The sequence below is a fragment of the Anomaloglossus baeobatrachus genome, chromosome 11 (assembly GCF_048569485.1).
Source record: "Anomaloglossus baeobatrachus isolate aAnoBae1 chromosome 11, aAnoBae1.hap1, whole genome shotgun sequence".
NCBI lineage: Eukaryota > Metazoa > Chordata > Amphibia > Anura > Aromobatidae > Anomaloglossus > Anomaloglossus baeobatrachus.
In genome coordinates this window covers 85,560,538-85,583,050 of record NC_134363.1, presented here as the reverse complement: position 1 = coordinate 85,583,050, position 22,513 = coordinate 85,560,538, and the positions used below count along the sequence as shown (strand labels likewise).

Genomic DNA, 22,513 nt, shown 5'->3' with positions numbered 1-22,513 from the left:
TCACAGCCTCACCAGACTCCACAAGCCCTCCAACCTCATCCGCCCCCAGCATCAACTCCCAAGACCTGCAGAACAGAAACGAGACAAAGCATCAGCTACCCCTTTATTGACCCCCGGTAAGTGCTTTGCCACAACATGAATTTTTCACTACAGACATTTGAGCCAAATGCCGCAAGTACGCCACCCTAGCCCAGATTTAGCAGACAAACTATTAATCGAATGCACCACCATTTGATAGTCACAATGAAAGCACACCTTCCTCTCGGAAAAAACTGCGAACCCCCACAACTCGACCGCCACCACAATTGGAAACAATACCAACAATGCTAAACTTTTTTTTTAAAAAAAAACAAACCGACCGTACGCCATTCTTCCGGCCATGCACCCGCGCACCAATGACCCCGAAAAAATTGCCCCAAAACCAACCGGTCCAGCTGCATCCGAGTACAGCTGCAACACTCCATTAGGCACCACCTTATCCCGCCACAATGCGTGGCCATTGAATCGCCGTAAGAAAAAACATCCTACACCCTCAGATCCTCCTTGATCTCTCTTGTGACCCCACAAAATGAGTTGATGGCTGCACCCCTGACGTAGCGGTCGCCTGCCGTCTAGCAAACACACGCCCCATCGACATAACTCTGCACCCGAAGTTAAGCTTCCCCAGCCAAGACTGCACCACCTTAAGCCGCACCTTCTTTGCTGATCTCACTACCTCTACCGCAGCCCAAAGGTCCACACCCATCTCCCGCGGAAGCCTGTGTGAAGCCCCTCAGGTGTTGTGTCGGTGCTGGTGCATTACCTTCAGGGACTCCACATGGAGGAACAGTCTGGTCACAGGTAGGGAACCTTCCTTTAGGATTTTTTGTGACGCCACTCTCGGTATTTGCGGTCAGGGGACCGCCACTGCAGATTAAGGGGTGCCTGGGGCTGATGGTGGGTGCAGTCAGTTGTAGTGGCCTCACAAGAGTGAGGCAAGCCCCAGGGCCCTGTGTAAGTGTGTGGAACCACAAGGCGCAGAATGACTCAAACACAGTCCAGGCAGTCTTTCAGGGTTTTTACTCACAGTTGATGGTAGGTGAGTAACCCGGGCGTAGCTGGGATGAACCAGGCTGGAACCAGGTATCCTTCTGGCTGGCTGATGAGGGTGACCACCAACTCGCCTTCCTAGTCCTGTTTGTGTTTTGGGGTGACCCCGACTTGAAGTCCTGCTGGGATCACCCAGGGAAGTTGCTGCTGCCTTTCTCCCCTCGTTTTGGCCCGTTTGCTTGTAGCCTGGACCAGGTCACTCCGGCTGCTTGCCTCCTGTGAACTATGAGCCCTCACTTTGCTACGTGGCTCCGGACTCTGTGTGTGGTTGGTGGAGAGCACACAGTGCCTCCACCGGCAGGTTCAGCAGGCCTAATAAATAGGTTCCTGCTCTGGGTACCTGTAACCCGTATGGGCAGGGTCTACAAGACAGTCCCCTTAGTTCACCACCTCCCAGCCCTTCCAGCCCTAGGTAGCTTTTCAGGCGGCACTGCCAGGTAGCCCTTTCTCCCCCGTTGGTAGTCACTGCGCGGACGCTGTCAGCTTGTAACAGCCTGCAGGGTCTGCTCCTCACGTCTGCTCTCCCTGACCTGCACTAACTAACTGGCTCACTACTCCCTCCCCTCTGTGCCTGCCTATGCCATCTAGCAACCTGACTCTCTTACACACCCCTTGTGTGGGCATGGAGGCCACGCCCCCCTCCTGGATTCCCCATTGGTCCCTAACAAAGGTAAATGTGGGAGACCTGATTACTATGCGCCTGTGATCACATCTCGGTCAGCCTTCTGGTTTACCTGTATTGTACTGCTCCCAGCATGGGTGCAGTACTCAGTGGTGCCTGACCAGGTCAGGGGCGCCACATTCCCCCTTAGTTATCACCAGCACGTCCTCAGGATGCAAAAATGCATAAAATAGTAAAAGCATATAAAACATTATAAAACACTGTAAAAACCACCAGGTACCATACATCACCACCCTCCACCCACAAGTCCGTTAACCCATACGAAACCCTCTTAGGAGGTAGGTCACCGGTCCTTTTAGCAACCAGGTCTGGGCCATCTGTTTCCCCAGATCTTTCCTCTAATCTTCCTCTCCTAGGGCTGGTGGTTAAAGTAAGCCCCTCTTCTCTGCTGCACCGCGTCTTCGGCCACTTCTGGCAGGATGTAGAGGCGGTGTTCTGGTCAGGCTGTTGTTTTGTGGTGGAGAGCCAAGCCCCATAAACAGGCATGCTCTCTGGTCGCAGACGAGCCAGGCCCCTAAACAGGCTGGCTCTGATGGTGGTACCATTCAAGGTAACTATACACACTGCTAGAGTTTGTGGCTATAGCCAGTTCATAGCCTATGGTCCGTATTTTCAAAGTGCAAAGGGTTTCTCACATACGTTCATGTGGGCACATCATCTTTAACTTTTTCAAAACGTTGCAAACAGTAAACTGGTAACTCTTTACTTCTTGCTTTACTTCTTTACATGGATTCTCTCACCTCTTGCTCCTCACTAGAGCTTGGGCCTGTAGAGCTGTGGCACCTGTCATCATCATCTGTAGTTGTTGTGTCATCAATTGATTCTTTGTCTTTGTCTGTTCTTTCTTCTATTTCTTCTTCTGTTTCTGTTTCTTTTTCTCTGTCTTGTTCTATGGTTTCTTTTGTTGTTTTCTCTTGTTCTGTTGTTGTTGTTGTGGTTGTTTCTGTTGACTTTAGGAATTTTGTGGAAGCTGGGCCGCAATCAGGCTCTTTAGGACATGGCGTAACGTCTAGCGCATACCATCCATGTTCTGCTCTGTGTTTGGTAAATTCTACTAAGTCTCCCATGTACAAATTTTTTCCTGGATGTCCTCTTGGTAAATGTGCTCTTACATCTCTTCTGCTCACAAATATGCCTTCTCTCATGCCAGGTGCTACAATAAAGCCGTATCCACTTTTCAAATTGAAGTCTTCCACTACACCACGGCAAAAGGATCCTCTTTTCTGGTGGCGGGCTCTTCTCAGTGATTGCTTGTCTTCTAGATCCCGGGCTGTCACTTCATACTGGTCTGGAGACTGCTGTTTTACGGCCAGTTTTGCGCGGGCGCGGCACTGGGCTCTGGTCGTGGGGCTCCTTGGCACCACAGGCTCCCAGGTTACATACATGCTTGGGGCCAGTACTGTCAGCTCTTCATCAGCAGATGGTGTTGGGCTCTCTTCATCCCAGCGGGAGTACGGCAGCATCTCTGGCTCTGGGCCTCCCTCACCTGGGCATGGTGCTGCATCCTCTTCCGATGGCTCCGGGGTCAGCTCCTCAGCATCCTGGGCTCCCCTCCCCCTTAGTTCTTCTGAACACTCCTTTTGCGGCAGCGCTGGGGATGGATTTTTATCTGCAGGCCAGGGTGGTGGGCCATCAGCCGTGGGACTCGCTGAGGACACTCTGGGTGAGCGCCTGGGGAGCAGAAAGCGGTCCACCATTTCCTTGGGGAACCGCACCTCCAGGTCCACCTTAAACTTGAAAAACTCCGTGTCTTCTCCTTCTGGCGGGGATGTGGGACCCGGTTCCTTGGACTCGGGATCAGTGTCTGCTCTGGCCTTGCAGGCCAGGGTAGATGGCCTTGCTGCCTGGTCCTGCATGGTGGCGGCCTGGTCTTGGTGGGCCGGGCTAGGCGTCGCCGCTGCGGCATGGTCTTGGCGGGCCAAGCATGGCATCGCTGCGGCGGCCTGGGCTGGACGAGCCGGGCTGAGCGTCGCTGCTGCGGCGTGGTCTTGGCGGGCCGAGTAGGGCATTGCTGTGGCGGCCTGGGCTGGACGAGCCGGGCTGGGCGTCGCTGCTGCGGCGTGGTCTTGGCGGGCCGAGCAGGGCATTGCTGTGGCGGCCTGGGCTGGACGAGCCGGGCTGGGCGTCGCTGCTGTGGCGTGGTCTTGGCGGGCCGAGTACAGCATCGCTGCGGCGGCCTGAGCTTGGCAGGCCGGGCCTGGTATGGTGGTGGCCTGGACTTGGCGGGCCGCGCCTGGCAGGGTGGTGGTCTGGACTTGGTTTGGACTGGCCGGACGGGACACTTCACCACCTGACATCGCAGCAGGTGACTTCAATCGGGGTCGCAGCAGGGATCTTCGCAGGCATGGCAGCGGGGACCAGGGCACTCTCGTGGGCAGGGGTATCACAGGACTCACCCATCGGCAGCATCATTGGGGTCTGAGTCGTCACCGCCCGGTGTGGCGTTAGTCGTGTGGTCCGCTTCTCATAAGCCCACGTCGCTGTAGTCATCTCCCGGAGCTCCATGCGTCCTTCCCTGAGCTGCTGCATGATCCTCACCTCCAGCCGTTCACAGGACTGGACAAGCTCCCAGTCCCACCAGGCAGCGGAGCCTGGCTCTGGGTTGCTTGCTGTGGACGCCATTCTCTCTGTGCATTCTGCACGATCTTCTTTCAGCTCTTCCCTCAGCAGCAGCAGGCTTGTGGCTTCCTCTCCTTCCCACCATCTCTCAACAACTCCGCTTCCATCACGCGTGAAGTCAGGACGCTGCAGGGGTTCTCTGAGTAGCCACACCTCTTTGTGGGCAGTAACTTCTGTTTTCGCGGGCTGCTGCTTCTTGGCGCGGTTTTCATGGTGGCAATATGGCGGCGCTTCAAACTTTTTAAGCGGACCGCCCAGGCACATGGTCACCTGTCTTAACAGGTCTAGTCCTTATCCTGTTTGTGACGCCAGATGTGAAGCCCCGCAGGTGTTGTGTCGGTGCTGGTGCATTACCTTCAGGGACTCCACGTGGAGGAACAGTCTGGTCACCTTCCTTTAGGATTTTTCGTGACGCCACTCTCGGTATTTGCGGTCAGGGGACCGCCACTGCAGATTAAGGAGTGCCTGGGGCTGATGGTGGGTGCAGTCAGTTGTAGTGGCCTCCCGAGAGTGAGGCAAGCCCCAGGGCCCTGTGTAAGTGTGTGGAACCACAAGGTACAGAATGACTCAAACACAGGCCAGGCAGTCTTTCAGGGTTTTTACTCACAGTTGATGGTAGGTGAGTAACCCGGGCGTAGCTGGGATGAACCAGGCTGGAACGAGGTATCCTTCTGGCTGGCTGAGGAGGGTGACCACCAACTCGCCTTCCTAGCCCTGTCTGTGTTTTGGGGTGACCCCGACTTGAAGTCCTGCTGGGATCACCCAGGGAAGTTGCTGCTGCCTTTCTCCCCTCGTTTTGGCCCGTTTGCTTGTAGCCTGGACCAGGTCACTCAGGCTGCTTGCCTCCTGTGAACTATGGGCCCTCACTTTGCTATGTGGCTCCGGACTCTGTGTGTGGTTGGTGGAGAGCACGCAGTGCCTCCACCGGCAGGTTCAGCGGCCTAATTAATAGGTTCCTGGTTTGGGTACCTGTAACCCATGCGGGCAGGGTCTACAAGACAGTCCCCTTAGTTCACCACCTCTCAGCCCTTCCGGCCCTAGGTAGCTTTTCAGGCGGCACTGCCAGGTAGCCCTTTCTCCCCCGTTGGTAGTCACTGCGCGGACGCTGTCAGCTTGTAACAGCCTACAGGGTCTGCTCCTCATGTCTGCTCTCCCTGAGCTGCACTTACTAACTGGGTCACTACTCCATCCTCTCTGTGCCTGCCTATGCCACCTAGCAACCAGACTCTCTTACACACCCCTTGTGTGGACATGGAGGCCACGCCCCCCCTCCTGGATTCCCCATGGGTCCCTAACAAGGGTAAATGTGGGAGACCTGATTACTATGCGCCTGTGATCACATCTCGGTCAGCCTTCTGGTTTACCTGTATTGTACTGCTCCCAGCATGGGTGCAGTACTCAGTGGTGCCTGACCATGTCAGGGGCGCCACACCTGCACTCCATAGCCATAGAATCATTCTCTATCCCCAAAAAACCGCATCACTGATGCTGGACCTTCAGTCTTTTCCTGCGCCAACGGGATGCCAAAAGAGTGTCTGCCACCTTCTGCCACGAAAACAACAAACCCACACGAATCATCGGACCTGCCGGCCTGATGCAAAAGAAAATCATCCAATTATGAATGATCGATGTGAGCCCGGACCCACCACGCACAACCTACTCAACAAAGAAATAAGCATCTGAAAGTAGGAACAAGAAATGGAACAACCCCATCAGCAAACAACGATCAACGTATTAACTCCCATCCCCACAGCAACCCAAGAAATGCTGGCTAGCAGGGTGGACTGGTAACAACCTAAATGCCGCCTCCACATCCACCTTCATCATCAATGTTCCCCGGCTCGCCACCTTAACCAAATCCAGCACTCTGTAAAATGACGCATAATAAACCATCGACAATTCTGGAGCAATGCCGACATACACCGATGACTCCTCCGGATAAGATAAGTGTTGAATAAGCCGAAATTTGTTCAGCTTCTTTCAGCACCACCCCCAACGGAGAAACAACCCAATCATAACATGGAGGGGCCTCGAATGGCCCGCCCATCCTGGCCCAAAGCCACTTCCTTACCCAACTTTTCACTGACAACATCCGGGTGTTCCCTTGCAGAGCGCAAAATCCGATAAGGGGCGAAGATACACCAACACCGACGGAATGCAAAAACCGTGGGGAAAAAAAACGGACCTCAAAAGGGGCGCCGCCTCAACATCCGGGTCCCTATTTAAAAATGGCCTCATCACCTCTACTTTAACCGGCGTCCTCCTTTCTTCCAGCCCCATCCCCCGCCTTTCCTTTGCCCTTTTTGAAACACTTGGCCAGACTATGTCCCCCTCCACAGCCTGAATACTTGTGCTTAAACCGACAGGCTGCTCCAAATTTGCACTGCGCTTCATTATACTGCCAACAAAACCCCCCTCTTCTGGATCGCCGGGGTTCTAACTCCCGACCCCCCGGCTGCCCTCCTGAAAGGGGTTGGCTAGGAGCCGCCACCAACCGCATCCATAAGGATATGTCCTTATGATCCCACCGCATACTTGTACGCAACACCTTCCTCTGCCGAAATTGCTCATCGTACCGCCGTATGTCCTATAAGCCTTCCCTATCGCATCCATGTGTCCAAACAATGCCGAACAATTTTCCAGTTACTTCTTCCAATCACACTCGCCAAAATCGCAAATGCCTGCAACCAATTTGAAAATGTACCAGGAATGAGCTTATAACGGCGCTTCTCTTCCTCCTCCTTCTCCGTATTGGAGTCACTTGGCTTGACCTTATCCAGGTTAAACTTTTTCAGGGGCAGCAGAGAAAATAACTCTACATACTCCCCTTTCCCAATCTTATCCCTCACATCCTTCTTCAGGTGAGCCCCCAGCGGGCCCTCGAAGCACACATACACCTCGCTCTTGGCCCTGTCATCCAGACGCACCACCTCATCCTCCTTTTCTTTCTCCTTCTCTTTCTCTGTCACAGCCCCTGCTACCTCTGCCATAACATTCTCCCCTGCAGCCTAAGGCACCCTCTCTTTGCCTGCCGCACCTGCGCCGACCACCGCCGATCCTGCCCATGTCACCGACATCGCACGCGTACTCCCCACAACCGCGTTATTCACCAGCCCCTGCAGGAGCCCCTAATAACTAGTTTAAAATCACACACCCCCCTGACGCTGCCGTTTCCGCACCCGCCCCCCAAAATACTACCCTCTTGCGCCCCCAACTGCACAAACTCCGCCGAATCCACGGCTGTCTCACCCGACCGCGACCCGGCGTATGCTGGAGTAGAAGTCACACCTTCCTCCGCCATCTGCACATCCGATTCTTCCAACGCGTCCGCTCCCTCCTCCTCACTGGAGCCATCCGCCTCTGGCTCAGGTAACGCAGACGCCGTCGAAACACCGCCGCCACCACGGCCATCCTCCTGGTACGCCGTGTGGGCACTGCCCTCCAGACTCCATCCTTTGCCCTGCGGCGACAACCCCTGAGACCGTCCTGTCCCACGGGCTGCCACCGTGGGCCTCATCCTCTTCTGGTCCGATCCCACCCACCTGCCGCCTGCAAGGGGCACCTGTGGCCTGCCCTGCTGCCAGCAGACTCTGATCCAGAGCCGCCGCTGCATCCTGCCCTCCTGGGCCCACGAGTCCTCCCCCTCCTGAGGGAGACCACCGCTGCCGGGAGCTGCACGCCCGGTCTGAGTGACCAGGCAGGAACCGCAGGGCCCCTGCCGTTACCCCCATTCACCGATGCCTCCTGGGCACCCGTCGCACCAGGCGCGCCATCCAGCAATCTAGGCCGCGGCTCGAAGCCGGAAGTAGGCCGCAGATTAGCCACGCCCACCTCCCGGCTGCCGCAGCCCGGACGGAGATTCCTCCCGCCGGCCAGAGCAGCCGCATAGTGCCGCCACTGCCCACCCTGCCGCGGAGGGTCCCCGAAGGGGCTCTCACATCTTCTCCTCGCTCCCCCCGTACACGGCGAGTACCTGTGGGGGGGGGGGCCGAGACCGCCACCCGCTGCTGACAGGGGAGCGAGGGAAAAGTGCCAACGGGTTAACCCCCGGCAGCCCTGACGTAGGACCGCACTGCCAGGGGCCCGTGCACCGCCATTGCCACCCGGATTTGTCACTGCCAAGTCCTGTAGAGCAGCCATCCCGTCGGTCATCCTGATCGATCCACATCTGGAAGTTAAGAGAAGGGGTAAGACAAAGTTCCTTGCTTACAACCCCTCATCTGCCCCCCCCGTCTTCCTCCAGAGAACTCCTGCTACCCACCAATCCCTTCTCCGCCCTATACAAAACCATCTCCTGTTCCTATTAACCCCATCACTCCTTCCCTTCCCTCTAGTCATGTCGCCCCTCCACCCTATGGGTTTCATGGCTTTCTATGAAATCTTAATAGCACTATGCGTGAAGTCCTGCCTGCTATGCTTAGAAAAGGGACTCTCCACTCAGTGGCCCACTAGAAGGGACTTAGGACAGTAAAATGTGTATGAATTATTGATGTCCCTTGGCAGGGGACAAAGGAGTGTAATGGAATTTTTGGAATGTCCTTCCCGGAGAGACTCAGGATAGGAAAAGGTTAATTCTCGAAAAACCTGAAGCAGAAGCAGCTGAATATATGTCAAAAGAAAAATGGATAATTTCAATAATATCCATAATGTCATATTTTAGACTTAGAGACTGTCACAACAAAAAGCCTTTGAACCAATGCTGAACTTCAGTTTGTTACCACTTATCTTATAATTTTTGCATATATGGTATGATTACAATGATCCCCCATACTAAAAACTTGATTATTTTTACACAGGTTAATGATATAAAATTAAATAGTAGTTTAATAGAATAAAATATTCATATACAATCTATTATTATAAAAAATCATGAATATAGTACTAGGGTATGAGCATCTGTACATGTCCTGTATAGCTATACATGTATAACAATGTACAAACCCAGAATAACCATAATGATAAGTAATAATAAGTAATTACCACATCTTTGTTGTAAGCTTGTAAAAGAAGGAAGAATGGATGATCCGAAGGTGGCTGAATTAAGTACTGAGAGAGGCGTTCAAAATCTAATTCATTCTGATCAGTAGGATACTCTGAACAATCTAGGCTGCTACTGCATTCTGTTGAGTTTTGCATGTTTCCATCTTTTGCGCTTATCCCTCCATCTTGACCAGGGTCTGAATCATTAGCCACCATACTCTTAATGCTTTTCCGTTCTCTACGTTTCTTGATGTTTAGGTTTATATCACTTATACTGCGACGAAGAGAAGTGCTGTCTTCTCTCTCTCTTAATGGGGCATTTCCACCAGAAGCGGCACGAGATCGACTTTTTTGTAGTCTTCGAGCTTGTGCATTGATGCCTGTTGAGAGATTATAGAAAATATTATCAAGATCACACAAACATTTTTTAGTTATTACTAATTATAGGAAAACATTAATTGAAATAAGTGTACATGTATTTACTCAATGTACAGGGTGGGCCATTTATATAGATACACCAAAATAAAATGGGAATGGTTGGCGATATCAACTGTTTGTGGATAATTAGTATATGAGAGGGGGGAAACTTTTCAAGATGGGTGGTGACAATGGCGGCCATTTTGAAGTCAGCCATTTTGGTTCCAACTTTATTTTTTCCAATGGGAAGAGGGTCATGTAACACATCAAAGTTATTGAGAATTTCACAAGAAAAACAATGGTGTGCTTGGTTTTAACGTAACTTGATTTCTTCATTAGTTATTTACAATTTTATGACCACTTATAAAATGTGTTCAAAGTGCCGCCCATTGTGTTGGCTTGTCAGAGCAACAGTCTTCTCCCACTCTTGACACACTGATAGCAACACCACAGAAGAAATGCTAGCACAGGCTTCCAGTATCTGTTGTTTCAGATGTTGCACATCTTGTATCTAAAAGAAAAAGGTTTTGGTACCGTGTTAGCCAGTTGAAAAATGATTGATTGCTCTCTCACGGAGAGCAATCAAACATCTTGTATCTTCACAGCATAGACAATTGCCTTCAGATGACCCCAAAGATAAAAGTCTAAGGGGGCCAGATCGGGAAACCTTGGTGGCCATTCAACTGGCCCATGATGACCAATGCACTTTCCAGGACACTGTTCATGTAAGAATGCTTGGACCTGAAACCCATAATGTGATGGTGCCACGGAAAGAAACATCAGCTTCTAGGTTCACTTTAAATTGACAAAGATATCATGATGAAGCAGAAGAGTGTATTTTGACACCCCACAATATAAATTCAATATCTTTTGTTGTGTTAGAATAACTTTCTCTACCATAATATTTTTCTGGAGTATTAGTTTAAGAATGGCAAAATTGATATCTTAGAATGACTGCTGAGCCCAGTGACTGGCTGCAGCAGTCACTTGCACTGTAGGCATGATGTCACCAATAAAGTGGATAGACAAGCATAAAGAAAAATGAAAAAGTGAAAACCCCTTTTAGAAAGGAAGGTCTATAAACAATTCTCACATCCTTTAAGATTCAGCTACATAGCAAGGGCTCCATGGCTTGGGCTGCATGAGTGGCATGATAGCAATTTTCAAACAAGTCTTGCAACCAAAAACATCACCAAACTACAACCACCTTCATCCTCCCCTGGGGCCTAGCTCTACTTGCGGAGAGCCATAAAATCCAAGCTGCCCAATACCACCAGCTTCAGCACTGAGAGACTTTGCAGTGGCGGCTTTCCCTACAAAGCCGCATAACGCAAGTGGCATCACAAAAAACACTTTATTAATTTTTCCCTTTTTTATTAATTCCCCTTTTTCTCGACCCCCAGGGTCATGGAACCTGGCAACGGCCACCCGTGATACGTCCCAATGAATACAAGGCCCGGCACCGACTACCCCAAAGCCCTGGGGTGCGTTACTTGGGGTACGTTATACAGCGCAGTCCAAAATGCTGCAAACCACAATCATGTGCACCCACCCTAAGAGCTTATACTCTACAGGCAAGAAAAAGAGAGGACCCTGCAGGAGATTCTACTATACATTATACAGAATAGAGGCTTCCACAGTGACTTTGGAGATGGAAAAAGACTGCCTTACAAACTGTTCTCCACTGGGTACCACTGATCTGTGATGGCCTGGGTACTTACAATCACGTATGATTGTCCGTAAGATGTCATAACTGCAGGGAAATATGGAAAAGACCACAGAGAAATGCAAAATAACATGAGAATACTCTCTGATGCTTTAGTAGTGTGGAAAATGGTGTCGGGCAAGTTTCTCTTTTTAGCAAATCGAATCTCAAAATTATCGAATTTGCATGATATTGTGAATTTCAGAAAATTTGACTCAAACTCGATTGTCATTGTTGATTACAGTAAGTTAAGTTCTATGACAAAATCTAGCATTTGTGACTAGTTGCAATGGAATCAATGCAACAAGCTTATAATGTCTGATTATTTATCACTTTAGATGTCATTTCTAATGCAAAAAAAACCCTCCATTATAAATACACTTAAAAACCTTTTTGTTATATCAATGAAACAAAAACGCAAGAATAACCATCTTAATATAAAATAATCATAGTTTGAAAGAGGGTAGTGAATCCGTGGGAAAAGTCACCTTGGTACAAATGCAGTCACTATTGGGTTCCCTCAATTTTGCTTGCAAGGTTATGCCTATGGGCAGGATTTTCTCCAGGCGCCTGTCATTGGCTACTTGTGGGGTACGGCTTCCGCACCATAGAATTCGAATAACAACCCCTCTAAAGAATGACTTGTGTGTGTGGCAAAAATTTTTGGGTACATATAACGGCCGCACTTGCTTTCAAGAGGCGGACCGGACAAACTCGGAGGTAGAGCTTTTCTCGGACGCTGCAGGAGCAGTTGGATTTGGGGTCATATTCGGCACTCAGTGGTGTGCGGAAAAATGGCCAGAACACTGGGTGAGGTGGGCGTGGACCGGGAATCTAACCCTGCTGGAACTTTTCCCTATAGCGGTCGCGGTCGAAATTTGGGGGGAGGCGTTGAGGAACAAGCGGATCATTTTTTGGTGCGATAATGCTAGTGTGGTACATGCCATCAACCACTTGTCTGCCTCTTCCCCGCCAGTCATCAGCCTGATCAGATTTTTGGTTTTGAAATGCTTATCAATAAACGTTTGTTTTAAAGCGAAGCATGTTCCTGGTTGTAAAAATAACATGGCGGACGCCCTGTCGCGTTTTCAATTTCAGAGATTTCGGGAGCTGCATCCATCAGCGGAGGTTCAAGGTTTGGTGTGCCCAGCAGGGATGTGGGATGTCCCGCTCAGCTGCTCCCGATGATCCATTCATCAGTGGCCCCGTCGACTTGGAGAGCCTACGGTAAGGCATGGAGCGATTGGTGCGAGTCGGTGGGGGAAATTTCGGACACGCCTTCGGGCGACACTTTATTACAGCTAACACTGAAGTATTTGGTGTCCCTGCACAACAGGCGGGCATCCGGGGCGGTTACACGCAACCGGCTGTCGGGCATAGCGTTTAACTTTAAACTCAGGAACTGGCCAGATGTTACAAAGTCCTTTTTGGTGCATCAAGTTCTGAAGGGTTGGAGGAGAAGCGACATCAGGATCGATTGCAGGAGGCCCATTTCGTTTCGGCTGTTGGCTGACTTAATTAATGGTGCAAAGGTTTTGTGTACTTCCCCATATGAATCCACACTGTTTGCTGCGGCTTTTGGAACCGCCTTTTTCGGGGCCCTTCGGGTCGGGGAACTTGTACCGAAGGCGCGGGGAGACATTAGTGGTTTACGACGGGACGATATTGTAGTATGTGGTGACGGGTTGCGAGTACGCTTGCGTAAATCTAAGACGGATCAGGAAAGCAGGGGAACATGGTTTCCCCTGTTTTCTATCTCGGGCCCAGTGTCTCCTGGAGTTCTTGCGAGCTCTTTTATAGCGATCAGAACCGATGGGCCGCATTTTTTCACACACGAGGACGGTTCCCCCCTATTAGCGGGGCAGTTTTTAAATTTTTTGCGTCGCATTTTGCGCCACCTTGGCCTTCCAGCGGCTGAGTTCGGGACTCATTCGTTCCGGATCGGGGCCGCCACGGAGGCTTCCCGGGCAGGCATGCAAGACTCGGATATCCAGCGAGTTGGGAGATGGCGATCTAGGTGCTTCATGAGATACATACGCCCAGAGCTGGTCTTAAGCGCAGGCACGGCATAGGAGGCATTCGTCCAAGGGCGACGTTACATGTTCAACTGTTTTTGGTTTGTGGTTTGACATTGTTTTCTTTTCAGATACAAGCCGTCCGAGTGTGTGGATCCTAGGTCATTCATTTGTGTACTGGGCAGCTCGGGGAGCGGACTCCCGACCCGGTGGCCGGTCCTTGGGATTGCTGGACGTCGATGTTAACTGGAGAGGTATCAGGGGCCTGTCCTGGCCGCAAGTCTTACCGGAAGTGGTCATGATATCGAAGATGGTCTCATCCCCTGTGGTTTTGGTGATACACGCCGGGGGTAACGACCTGGTTTCTTTTCCATTGGCTGAGTTACTGACCCTTATGCGGTCAGATATGGACAAATTCCCCTGTTTCTTCCCTAAAATGAAGCTGGTTTGGTCCGAGGTGATTCCGCGATTGGTTTGGCATGGGGCTAAGGATGGTTTTGCCATGGAACGAACCCGTCGTACGCTGAATCAGCGGATTTCAAAATTCATACGGTTCAAAAACGGGGTGGTCGTCCGCCATCACCAGCTGGAGGGTGATAATACGGCTTACCTGCGGGCGGATGGAGTGCATTTGAATGGTAGTGGTCAGGAGTTGTTTTTGGCGGGGATCCGTGAGGGTGTCGTGCAAGCGCTACAGTCCATGTTGGGTGGGGTCGCAGCTCGTTGATTTTCTGCTCCTTGGCGGAAGGGGTCGGAATTAAGAAAAAATGGAGGTGGAATACCCGCACCGGACGGCCGAGTGGCGGTACTTTACCAAAAACCCCTGGTATATTTGGCTGGTTTTTAACGCCTGTTTTGGAAGAGCTGTGACCATAACTTTACCCAAAAGATGAGAGCATTGTTTTTCCTTTGACTCTCCAAAGAAAAAGTTAAATAAAAAGAGTTTTGTTTTCAAAGAAAAATTGTGTCGTGGTGTCTCTTAAAGGGGAGGGGGAGGTTTTGTTGGGGTCCTGGCAGTCTGTGGGGCACTGCAGCCCGAATGTGGATGCTGCCCCCTGACTGCTGGCCCCCTCCTGTGAAAAAATGAGTATTCCCCTTTAAGAGACCTCTCGACGCTGTCACTCCTCCCCAAGAGCGTCATTGGTGCCTCCCCACGCAGCTTGTCGCATAGGCTCAAGGGAAAGTTTTCCCAGTCTCTCTGAGGACCCGGACCAGTTTCCCGCCCACCCTCCCCTCTTGTTAAGGTTTGTGTGATGGAATGGAGATGTGAGTGTTTCGATTGTTTTGGCAATTTTTCAAGTCACAGCAGCGGAAGGGGTCGGAATTAAGAAAAAATGGAGGTGGAATACCCGCACCGGACGGCCGAGTGGCGGTACTTTACCAAAAACCCCTGGTATATTTGGCTGGTTTTTAACGCCTGTTTTGGAAGAGCTGTGACCATAACTTTACCCAAAAGATGAGAGCATTGTTTTTCCTTTGACTCTCCAAAGAAAAAGTTAAATAAAAAGAGTTTTGTTTTCAAAGAAAAATTGTGTCGTGGTGTCTCTTAAAGGGGAGGGGGAGGTTTTGTTGGGGTCCTGGCAGTCTACTCTCTGATGCTTTAGTAGTGTGGAAAATGGTGTCGGGCAAGTTTCTCTTTTTAGCAAATCGAATCTCAAAATTATCGAATTTGCATGATATTGTGAATTTCAGAAAATTTGACTCAAACTCGATTGTCATTGTTGATTACAGTAAGTTAAGTTCTATGACAAAATCTAGCATTTGTGACTAGTTGCAATGGAATCAATGCAACAAGCTTATAATGTCTGATTATTTATCACTTTAGATGTCATTTCTAATGCAAAAAAAACCCTCCATTATAAATACACTTAAAAACCTTTTTGTTATATCAATGAAACAAAAACGCAAGAATAACCATCTTAATATAAAATAATCATAGTTTGAAAGAGGGTAGTGAATCAATAATACTCCCTTTTAACCTCCATTAAAAACAGCAAATATCACCAAAATATATAAAGTGGCTCTGTTCATTCTCAACTGAACAGGGCTTCCACACACAGGCTTTGCATTAGCTACTCCTTCTCTCAAGTCCCAGGGGAACCCTGGTCTTCACCATTTAACCTCTGTACAAGGATATGGGTTTACACAGGGTCCTTAGTTGAAGCCATGACCAGTGGAGCAGGCTGGCAGGAAAGGTCAGATACCCAGGTCAGAACCAGGAGGTACAAATATAGAACAAAATCATCAGGCAGAAAAATAGAAAACAAGCTCATGTCTGAAATGGGCATAATCATTAGTAAAATCAGAGCAGAGAACAGGAGTGAGGACAAGGTAAGGCAGAACTTTCAACTGTCATTGGGATTCAGGAGTTTGTTTAGTGAGCAGTTCTGCACAGGGCTCACAGCAGAGAGTTTGAAAATTGTAGACAAAGAAACTGGATGTGTGCAAAAGTTGGGATCACCCAAAATATGTAAAAATATATTTTTAAAAGTACACCAAAACAGATACCGCCATACAATAATGTACCGCCCCCACGTCAGCAGCCGGGCTGCTCAGATCCGGACCCGCGGTGGCTCGAGAGGCGTCCAGACCCAGGGGATCATGCGGCCACTCAAATTAAAAGGTGGGAGTATTTACAGGGGACGGTGTGTTGAATAGTTTGTAACGCCACCCGTGGTGTGTGGTAAGATAGAGTACCACCGCTACAGCTGGGAGGACCCGGTGGCGATGGAGTGGGCAGATAGGTGTTTAACCCCTCCACGGGTAGGGGGAATGCCCCAGGACTCGGTGTTGGTGGAGTGGCGTGCCATTGGGGAGATAGGGGTCACTTGTGTACTCACTCAGTCCATAAAGCTGACACCGACAACTTAGTAAACCAAAGTTCTGGACACTGCTGCCGCTGAGGGGGAGCACGTCTGGGTCCCATTTCTGCTAGTGTTGCCTGTTGATCTGTGACCTTTCCCTTGGCACCTTGCTTTCTTCTAGTGGGCCCCTATAGCTTGAAACTAATCGCGTCCTGCTCCCCAGTATGGCTAACTGAGGCCTCCGACATACATCCGTGAAAAACACGCACGTGTGTTACGTTCCGTTTTTCGGGTCCATTTTCCATTTTTAAGTCCGTTTTTATGGTACGTGTGGCATCCGTTTGAATTGCGTATGCTAGCCGTATGTGCGTGTTGAATGTCCGTGTGTGCGTGAGATACGTAAGTGACATGTCCGTGTGTTACCCGTGTGAAATGTTCCGTGTGTGATGCACAATGACGTTGATACATGTCGGCTAACAGCAGACAGGAACGCGCAATGAGAATGAACTCAGGTGAACTTCACCCGACTTCATTGTCATACCGCGGCTCTGTCTGTGTCGCATACTGATTAGCGGTCACCCGTGAAGGACTCACAGGTGACCGCTTAATCCCCTGAGTGACTGAAGTGAGCAGCGCGATTAGCGCTGCCGTCACTCAGATTACCCACGGCTAGCTGGATCCTCCACCCATGACCGCAACTCACCTGTGACTTCATCGCTGTCACTCGGGCGACTTGCAGTCACAGTTGGAGGATCCAGCGGTGGCCGCGAGTAACCTGAGTGACATCATCGCTGATCGCGCGACTCACCTCAGTTGCTGTGTGGAGCTGACAGGAGCGGCGGTGTTCTTCTGCAGCTCTTGTCACCTTCATGTTGCAGAGCTGGAAGCGAAACGGGACCTCCGTGGATTACGCCGGACATGGATGGCTTTTTCGGGCTTAATAAAGTGGTGAACGAGGGTATTTGTTAGTGTTTATTATTCCAAATAAAGTATTTCTTCGGGTGTATGTGTTTACTGTAACTTACAGATTAAACATGGAAGGTATCTCGGGGAGACGCCTGACATGATTAATCTTGGACTTAGTGTCAGCTATGGGCTGCTGCCATTAACTCCTTATTACCCCGATTGCCAACGCACCAGGACAATTCAGGAAGAGCCGTGTAAAGTCCCAGAACTGTCGCATCTATTGGATACGGCTATTCTGGGCGGCCGCTGGCTGATATTGTTAGGCTGGGGGGCTCCCCATAATGTGGGACTCCCCATCCTGAGAATACCAGCCTTCAGCCGTTTGACTTTACTCTGGCTGGTATTAAAATGAGGGGAACCGCACGTCGTTTTTTTTAATTACTTATTTATTTATTTTACTGCTCGATATTGACACGCCCAACGGCGGCTGAGATTGGTTGCAGTGAGACCGACCGACAGAGTGAGAGACCGACCGACGGACTGATGGAGATTGTCCGACAAACACAGTGATATTTCCACAGCATCATTGTTAGCGATCACGTTAGGGATGTGTCACGCTAGAACGCATATGCGATCTGCCGATATCGCACATGCGACCGGCGCTATAACAACACCCTATGTGCGATCTTGGCAGATCGCATCTGCGATCTGGCGTGTCACATCACTCACGAGTTCGCTAGCGATGTTGCAGTGTGTAAAGCACCTTTAACACTATCATAGATTGACAATTAAACATGATTTATGTAAACCAATAATTCAAACAAAAAAAAAAAAATTACAAAATTAACACCGAAATTAACCAAAAATGTAATAATAAATTTTTTAAAAATAAAAAAAAAAACAAACAAAAACAAATCTTGCACGTTTCCCAGGTGAACATCGTGCCCAACCATTGTTGGGGTAAAGTTCCTCCAGACACGGCCTTCCATGCCCTCTCAACTGTTGCTCTATCCCGGTATCCATCCATCCTGGTGTCCCATGATTCTGGATGTCGTTCGACGACCGCAATAATTCTCTCAGTATCAACTCTGGGAGCCATTAAATTTAAGGGTATTAAAGCACAAAATGTCTAGAATCCTGCAGCCAAATTAGCAAAAACTACTTCCTCCACTGTGTTCAGCCAGCAAAATGATTTAAGCACCTGCACTATACTTATACCATGCACCTGAAGAAAAAAGTTACATTCATTACCATATTTTTTAAAAAAAACGGACCATACGGAGATGCATCCGTGTCACGTACGTGTGCTCACTGACCCATAGACTTTCATTGGGTCCGTGTGTGCGTGTTCCGTGCAGAAAACGGACATGCTTCTGTGCAAAATGGATACACATACGTATCACGGACACACGGACCGTATGGAATAACGCATGTGTGACCTCAAACATAGCATAACATTGGTGCACGTTTGTCCGTGTTTCCGGTATATACGGAAACGGACCAAACACGCACGTGTTTCACGGATGTATGTTTGAGGCCTGAGGGAGCTTGCTTGATTTTCTGGACCGTATTTGTGGAAAGTCCTATCCCCCTCGTTGCGCTAGTACCCCAATTTTGGAGCGGGTGGAGAGCGGATCTTGAAGGCTCCGTTCTCATCGGGTAAATGTCAGATTGCCTGAAGCTACTCCCTGACCTAGGGTCCACGTACCCCGTCATGCCCTGGCCCCTGGCCGGTGATGGCACAAGGCCACCGACCTTCCTCCACGACAATGCCGTGCCCCTTGTCACGGTCCCCTGCGACCGGGGTTCCAGCTCCCACCAGGCCCAGACCAACGTCTGCTACCTATTACTTCCAAGGAGCCCAGCTCCTGACCTCCTCTCTCCTTCACCTCCAACACTACACTCATCCAACATTCACTCTCAAACTCCAAACTCAAACTGAACTTGCACCTGAAACTCCTGACCTCCCCTTAACCAATCCCCCAAGTGGGCGACCCTATTCCACTCAGGCCGTCCACTGGTGTGTCTGGTGGGTGTGGTGCAGAGTGTTTCTAGGATTTTGATTAGCTGATTTTGTCAACACCATTGGTTAGGGACCCATAACCAAGGAGGAGGTGGATATTGCACAGAAGGGCAGATTACACAATACCCTGTGACGACCTGATAGGACAGGGCATCACATTCCCCCTTGGTTAAACGTAGCTTGTCCCCAAGCTACAGGACATCAGAGGTTTATTATTTTTTTTTTTTTTTTTAAAACTGGAAAGTAGAAAAGAAGAAACATTTTATTTACAAATACATCCCTCATTAGGGAAGCTGGTTACTTAAATGTTACTAAAACTTTAAAGTTCATCTCTCCAACGGTGGGACGCTACTGGTTTGGTTAGTAGCGGAGGCTCAATCTGCTCCATTGCAGCCTCTTCCCGCGACACTCCAGTCCCAATGTCCCGGATCCCATTAACCCGCCACCCAAATAACCTGACTCCCCGCAAGCCTATTGTGGGTCCGTGACCTGGTTAAGGTCCCGGGCATTGTAATAGACGACTCTGGTGGGCACAGGAGGTGCAACTATTTACAACACACACGTTCGTGTTGGTCAAAACCAGTCCTGTGACCGTGGTCCATATTTACTATAAAAAAATTAACAAAGTCCAGGTACCAGGGTACACAATATAAAGGATCTTTTTGCAAATCAGGTAACTTCTTTCATTCATTTAAGCCCTGTTAATCAAATGCTTAACTTCTAACATTTTCTAAATGAAAAACAATAAACTTTGGAAAATAATAAACGAAGGCACAGATACCTAACAATGCAGTTATACTCTAAACATTAATGGTACCATCTTTTAACTGCCGGGTCCTGTAGCCACGCTTCCTTGCGACTACGCACCACCGTCGCCGGCACAAACTCTTCCTCCATCATTTTGTGTTTGGTCACCTCAAGGGCATACCAGTCCCTTTCCCCACAATGCCGGGTGTAGGGGACTATATCTTCCAGCTGCAGATTTAGCTTGGGGTGCCCCCTGGGGAGGTGCTGTGCCACATCCTGTCGTGACACGAGCACCCCAGCTGTGAGGCCTGCTTGTCGGATGAACCCCCACGCTTGCACGGGGTCAAACCGATCCACTATACCACAGCACCGTGGCCCTCTAACTCGCGAAGCAGCGCTCCTCACTTGCTCCTTTTCTTTTGGGTTGCGGGCAGCAAGCTCCCGTCATTGCCTGTTTTGTGTGGTTATCTCCATTTGTAGCTGTTGCTGATGTCGTTCCCAGTAGGGGGCGTCAGCGTCCGGCCTCAGCTCCCTAGCTGGCTCTGGCTTTAGGTGCACTCTTGCAGCCCCAACAGCCATCGCGATGCCGCGCGGCGGTGGAACCCGGTAGCTCTTCAGGCTCCACCTCAGAGCAGAGTCTGGGTGCTCCGCCTCTAAGGACGGGCCCGGTGATGCGTCCGGGTCTGGTCTGGTCGGTGTCGGGGTGACCACTGTCGTGACCGGATCGAGGGGTAGAACCAAGGTTCCCACAGCTAGAGTGTCATATAAAGGCACCAAAGATTCCGTTGCCGGGGTTGCAGTAGGCAGCTCGGCGTCCGCCGAGGACGGGGTTGGTGGCGGTGGAGTGCTCACCGGGAGTGGGAGCGGTCCGGATCCCACAGCCGCATTGGCCGGATTAGGGTAATCAACAGGAACTGAGTAACCGCTTACCCTCTCTTGATCTCACAGGCTTGCACCACCATTGCCAGGCTCCTCATCTCTTCCCTCCAGTGATCCAACATGAACAGGAACCGCGTCCGCATCCTCCTGCACAGCAGCTCTGTCTCTTCTTCGATCCAGGTCGCGGTCTCGGGAACAGCACGTTCCGGTGACCAGCTCCGCTCTGCCATCTTGCCTCTGCGCTGTCCAGGAACATTATGGCAGAGTCCTGGAGTCCCTGCTTCTCTTCCTCTGTAGTTACATGTCGTCACGCCCCCTCAGTTTTCACTCAGCACTCCTCTCGCTGCTGCTGCTCCTCTGGAAATGTCCGGTTCCGGCCTCACACTCAAGACGACGGGTGGGGCTTCTGCTTCGCACGCTTTTGTGGAGAAGACGGCGTTTTGGCATGAAAAGATGGCGGAAGATGGCGGAATTGGCGGGAAACGGGATCTTGACTTGCGGTTTCGGTCTTCAAGACGCATGTCACCCAGGTAAGTAGGTCCTGCTTGAATCTTGTTCATTCATGACGCCAGAGTTTTTGAGGTGCACCGCCCCCATGTCAACAGCCAGACTGCTCAGATCTGGATCCGCGGTGGCTCGAGAGGCGTCCGGACCCGGGGGATCGTGCCGCCACTCGAATTAAAAGGGGGGGAGTATTTACAGGGGACGGTGTGTTGAATAGTTCATGATGCCACCCGTGGTGTGTGGTAAGATAGAGTACCACCGCTGCAGCTGGGAGGACCCGGTGGCGATGGAGTGGGCAGATAGGTGTTAAAACAACTTTTCCTTCCCGGTGAAAGACCTGGCTAGTTTCCTGCCAGCGTTGAGAAACATGTGATGGTGTCTCCGCAGGCCTTCTTGCTTTGAATATTTCCCAGGGGGCATTGCTCTAGAATCACTGCGTTGAGAAACACGTGATGGTGTCTCCGCAGTGGTGGATTTTGATCTCCCTAAGGTCAACCATCCTTGCTCACATAGTCTTTTACTAGGCAATGTCCCACTAGCCAGATTCCTACTCCACACTGATGAGGGGCAAATACCCCGAAACCGCTGTCTGTGGATGGATACCATGTTTGGCATAGGTGGTCTCCTTGGCTGGAGACTGCCCTTCCCGTGGTTGTTCCTTCCCGGTGAAAGACCTGGCTAGTTTCCTGCCAGCGTTGAGAAACATGTGATGGTGTCTCCGCAGGCCTTCTTGCTTTGAATATTTCCCAGGGGGCATTGCTCTAGAATCACTGCATTGAGAAACACGTGATGGTGTCTCCGCAGTGGTGGATGTTGATCTCCCTAAGGTCAACCATCCTTGCTCACATAGTCTTTTACTAGGCAATGTCCCACTAGCCAGATTCCTACTCCACACTGATGAGGGGCAAATACCCCGAAACGGCTGTCTGTGGATGGATACCATGTTTGGCATAGGTGGTCTCCTTGGCTGGAGACTGCCCTTCCCGTGGTTGTTCCTTCCCGGTGAAAGACCTGGCTAGTTTCCTGCCAGCGTTGAGAAACATGTGATGGTGTCTCCGCAGGCCTTCTTGCTTTGAATATTTCCCAGGGGGCATTGCTCTAGAATCACTGCATTGAGAAACACGTGATGGTGTCTCCGCAGTG

At 50.5% G+C, this 22,513-nt stretch overlaps 1 protein-coding gene across 2 annotated transcripts in view; it reads right to left on the bottom strand.

The window, feature by feature from the left end:
• RASIP1 (Ras interacting protein 1) overlaps positions 1 to 22,513 on the bottom strand; it is a 1,579,933-nt gene that overhangs the window by 1,065,394 nt on the left and 492,026 nt on the right. For both annotated transcript variants that reach the window (XM_075328610.1, XM_075328611.1), the window contains exon 4: positions 9,371 to 9,750. In XM_075328610.1, the coding sequence (XP_075184725.1) occupies positions 9,371 to 9,750 (380 nt within the window). The remainder of the gene's footprint in view (positions 1 to 9,370; positions 9,751 to 22,513) is intronic.